Genomic DNA, 3,135 nt, shown 5'->3' on the forward strand with positions numbered 1-3,135 from the left:
TATATTATGTTAACTTTAAAGCAAAAAGTACAAATAGTTCTTGTTTGGTACACAGAGTACATTTAGGAAAATAAAAGTCAAACATAAGAATATAGAAGAATATAGTCATTTAGGTAAAAGCCTTGGATAGAAAGATCTTAAAACGCATTTTCCCCCACAGAAATATGTATTTCAATTAAAGTTAAGATAATTAAAAAACAAAAAACAAAAAACAAAAAAAAAACTAATGGACACTTTTAGTTGATCACAAGTTTTATTTTGAAAAAGCAATCACCGGACGTAATATTTAGGCCAATTCACGAAATTTGAGCTCGTGCCCGGCTCACCTGTGCTCACCACGCGGGGCTGTTTGATATTAAATGTCGCCCTGCTGGTTAATTAATCTGCCAGTTTTCCTGACTGCATTATCACGACATTTTGTCGGGATTTTGTCCAAAAAAAAGTTGCACGGGACATATGTCATGGCAAATAGGAGAAGACGTCAAAGCTCACTTGTAAGTACGTATCAATCTTTTTCATTAAAAAAAAAAAACTGATGCATGTTTTAAAGCGTTCAAAAAATAATTTTTCGTTGCACGTGGAATTTAATTGAATTCATAAAGTGCTTAAGTATAAATTGTTTTTTCTGTACTCAGACCACAGTGATAGACATGTACCCAACAACATGGACCAACTTACTTTCAAGTACATGGTGAGATTAGTTACACACGTGAGGCCTGTCTGCAGCTAATCTGTTGTATATTATCTGTTGTGTTATTTATGAAACTTTTTTTTTTAATATATATATAAACAAGTGTTTTAGATTGTTTCCATTGCTGTGATATATGTATGTGGACTGGAGTGACCTCTGTTTTCTGTCAGGAGATGTGCAAAGTGGAGTCCAGCACAGATTCTGACTCTGAAATCAGTCCAAGATGGTCAGACACCAGCACTATGGTATTACTTTTACACACAAATATATAATAAGTTTGGCTTCATCACTGGAGCACATGGTACACACATTAATTCATAAAGATTTCAGTAAGATATAGTAACAAGAAGAGAATGCATTGATCCTTCTAGTTTTTAAATAGTTACTGCAATAGCCATCAGACTGTTGAATCCCTGCTTGTTGCGATTAGGGATGTATGAGCAGCGCACCAGAGAGTGGTACATCACGGCGGCCATTGCCATTGATACACAAGCCTGCAGGAAGACATGGCTGTTATTCACTGGTAAACATTCCCCTTTTTCCATCCATCTTTGCTGCAGTAGCATCATGCTGTTCAATGTGTTTAGGACTGAATATATATGTGTATGTTTTTCATTGTAGTTTCTGGACCCGTACGATGGGAGCTCTGAGGATTCTGACAAGTCAAACACTGACGCCGGCGTCTCCAGCAGGCAGACAAGGCAGCAAGGGAAATGTGGAGGAGGAGGGGGAGCAGGAGGATGCCGGCTCTCTGGCCGGAGCAGGCGATTTATCCTTCATCATCCTGCCTCTGTTGCCCTCAGAGAAGTGGTGAAAAACGGGATGAGAAATTCTTTCATAGAGCAGCAGCATCACACGGATGTCCAGATGAAATGTGGAAGTGACTTTGAAATAGACGCTCTGCCCTCCTCCCACGCTGACAGGCACGGTTGTAGAAGTGTGACTGAAGAAACAACAAGGCACACCCAAATCATGGACATAGAATCACAGCTTGATGATTCAGGTTTGCACGCTGCAAGATCCTCTACCCCTCACACAACCAGACCTCAAATGCTGGATAGCTCTTCGGAGAAATCCCCCAGCTCTTGCAACCTTAGACCTTTTTACAAGAGAAAACTCCTCGGAGCAGACATGATGGAGTTGGGGCAAAGAAAGAGGCAGTGTGTCATCAGCATGGAGGACGACCAGGCGGGAAGAGACTCTGCACCTGAACCGTGTTAGAGGCTTCTAGCCATCGACTAACAGTCCTCTTAAATAATTTAAATCTGGACTGAAATACTGTATATAGTTATTTGGAAATGCACTTTGTTTACTTGTGTACAGATAAATTGGTGTATATTGAAATATAATATTTGATTTTTTTTTTTGTCATGATAAACTCTTTAAGTTTCTACTACTGTTCTTAGTAACGTTTGAGCACCTCGTGATTTTGGCAATCAGAAACCGCAGCTCACTTGAATTTTAGCCACAGGTGCGTCAAGTTTTTCTGTTAAAATTATGAGCGGTTTAAATTTTATTTTATACACACTGATACAAATGGATAATATAACAAATATAATATACATAAATTTCTTTATGTTGTGTTGAAGTCAGTTTAAGTGCTTTTGGAAGTAGCATCCATATAAATGGGTCAAATTAAAGATGCACAGCATTCATTGTTCCATGTTTAAATTCAGTCATTTCAGTAGTTTAAGCAGACAACAGACCCAACTCATATCCAAGTTACTAGATATTTTGAACAAATTCTAAGATTTATTGGTAGTTTTCTTTTCCCTAACAGCTTGCAGAGTTCAAGTCCATCCCATTATATTTGTGCTTTTACAAAATCCTAAATAACATTGATACCTCCATCCAGCAGGGGGCAGTAACACACTGAAGATGGAACATTTTTATGTAACTTTTCCTGCGGCTCAGTGAAGCTTCAATTATCCATGCATCCAGGTTCACATTGGTTTGGTCATTAATCTGATAAGATGTATGACCACCTCTGAGGACAGTGGAAAAGAGCAGAAACTGAACTGATAATGAAATTAATCGTCTTCCTCTATGAGAGCTCCTCTTGTCAGTGGAGTGGAATCTGAGCTGAAACAAATATTTCTCATCTGCACATTCATATGAAGTATTTGGTCTGGTTGACCAGTTTGAACCCATTTCATAGCATTCAACCTTTGCAAATGTCTAAAAGGTAATATTTTTTTCACAATTTTCAGTAAGGACAGTTCTTATCTCTCATGTTAGCTTTATTTTGCATAAAAACAATGAGCATAGCCATTTCATCTGATCTCGTGACCACATTTGTAATCTACTTCAGAAATTTGTCTCAAAACTTCTCGTGCAGTGAAAGGTGTATTAAACAAGAACAGATCAAGATCGGAATTAGTGCCACAGTAGAAACCATCTATGATATTGTTAACTAGAACACAGATCACTCTGGAGGCAGTTCA

General features: G+C 38.1%; 1 protein-coding gene across 2 annotated transcripts; it reads left to right on the forward strand.

Moving 5' to 3' along the window:
* Positions 1-233: 233 nt before the first annotated feature.
* Positions 234-2,221, forward strand: LOC311505905 (uncharacterized protein). Of its 2 annotated transcripts, none has more exons than XM_084569730.1 (5): positions 234-498; positions 636-691; positions 865-936; positions 1,122-1,214; positions 1,313-2,221. In XM_084569730.1, exons 1-5 carry the CDS (start codon positions 360-362, stop codon positions 1,910-1,912), a joined length of 960 nt encoding a protein of 319 aa, XP_084425856.1. In that variant the 5' UTR covers positions 234-359; the 3' UTR covers positions 1,913-2,221. The 2 variants fall into 2 exon arrangements, with proteins under 2 accessions (XP_084425856.1, XP_084425855.1); XM_084569729.1 differs by having other exon boundaries at positions 235-498; positions 862-936.
* Positions 2,222-3,135: the final 914 nt, after the last annotated feature.

The sequence above is a fragment of the Chelon labrosus genome (genome assembly GCF_963514085.1).
Source record: "Chelon labrosus genome assembly, chromosome: 20".
Classification (NCBI taxonomy): Eukaryota; Metazoa; Chordata; class Actinopteri; order Mugiliformes; family Mugilidae; genus Chelon; species Chelon labrosus.

Coding starts and splice junctions, on each gene's coding strand:
- LOC311505905 (XM_084569729.1), top strand. CDS start 360: ATGTCGCCCTGCTGGTTAATTAATCTGCCAGTTTTCCTGACTGCATTA. Junction 499..635: donor ACGTCAAAGCTCACTTGTAA/GTACGTATCAAT, acceptor TTCTGTACTCAG/ACCACAGTGATAGACATGTA. Junction 937..1,121: donor GGTCAGACACCAGCACTATG/GTATTACTTTTA, acceptor TGTTGCGATTAG/GGATGTATGAGCAGCGCACC.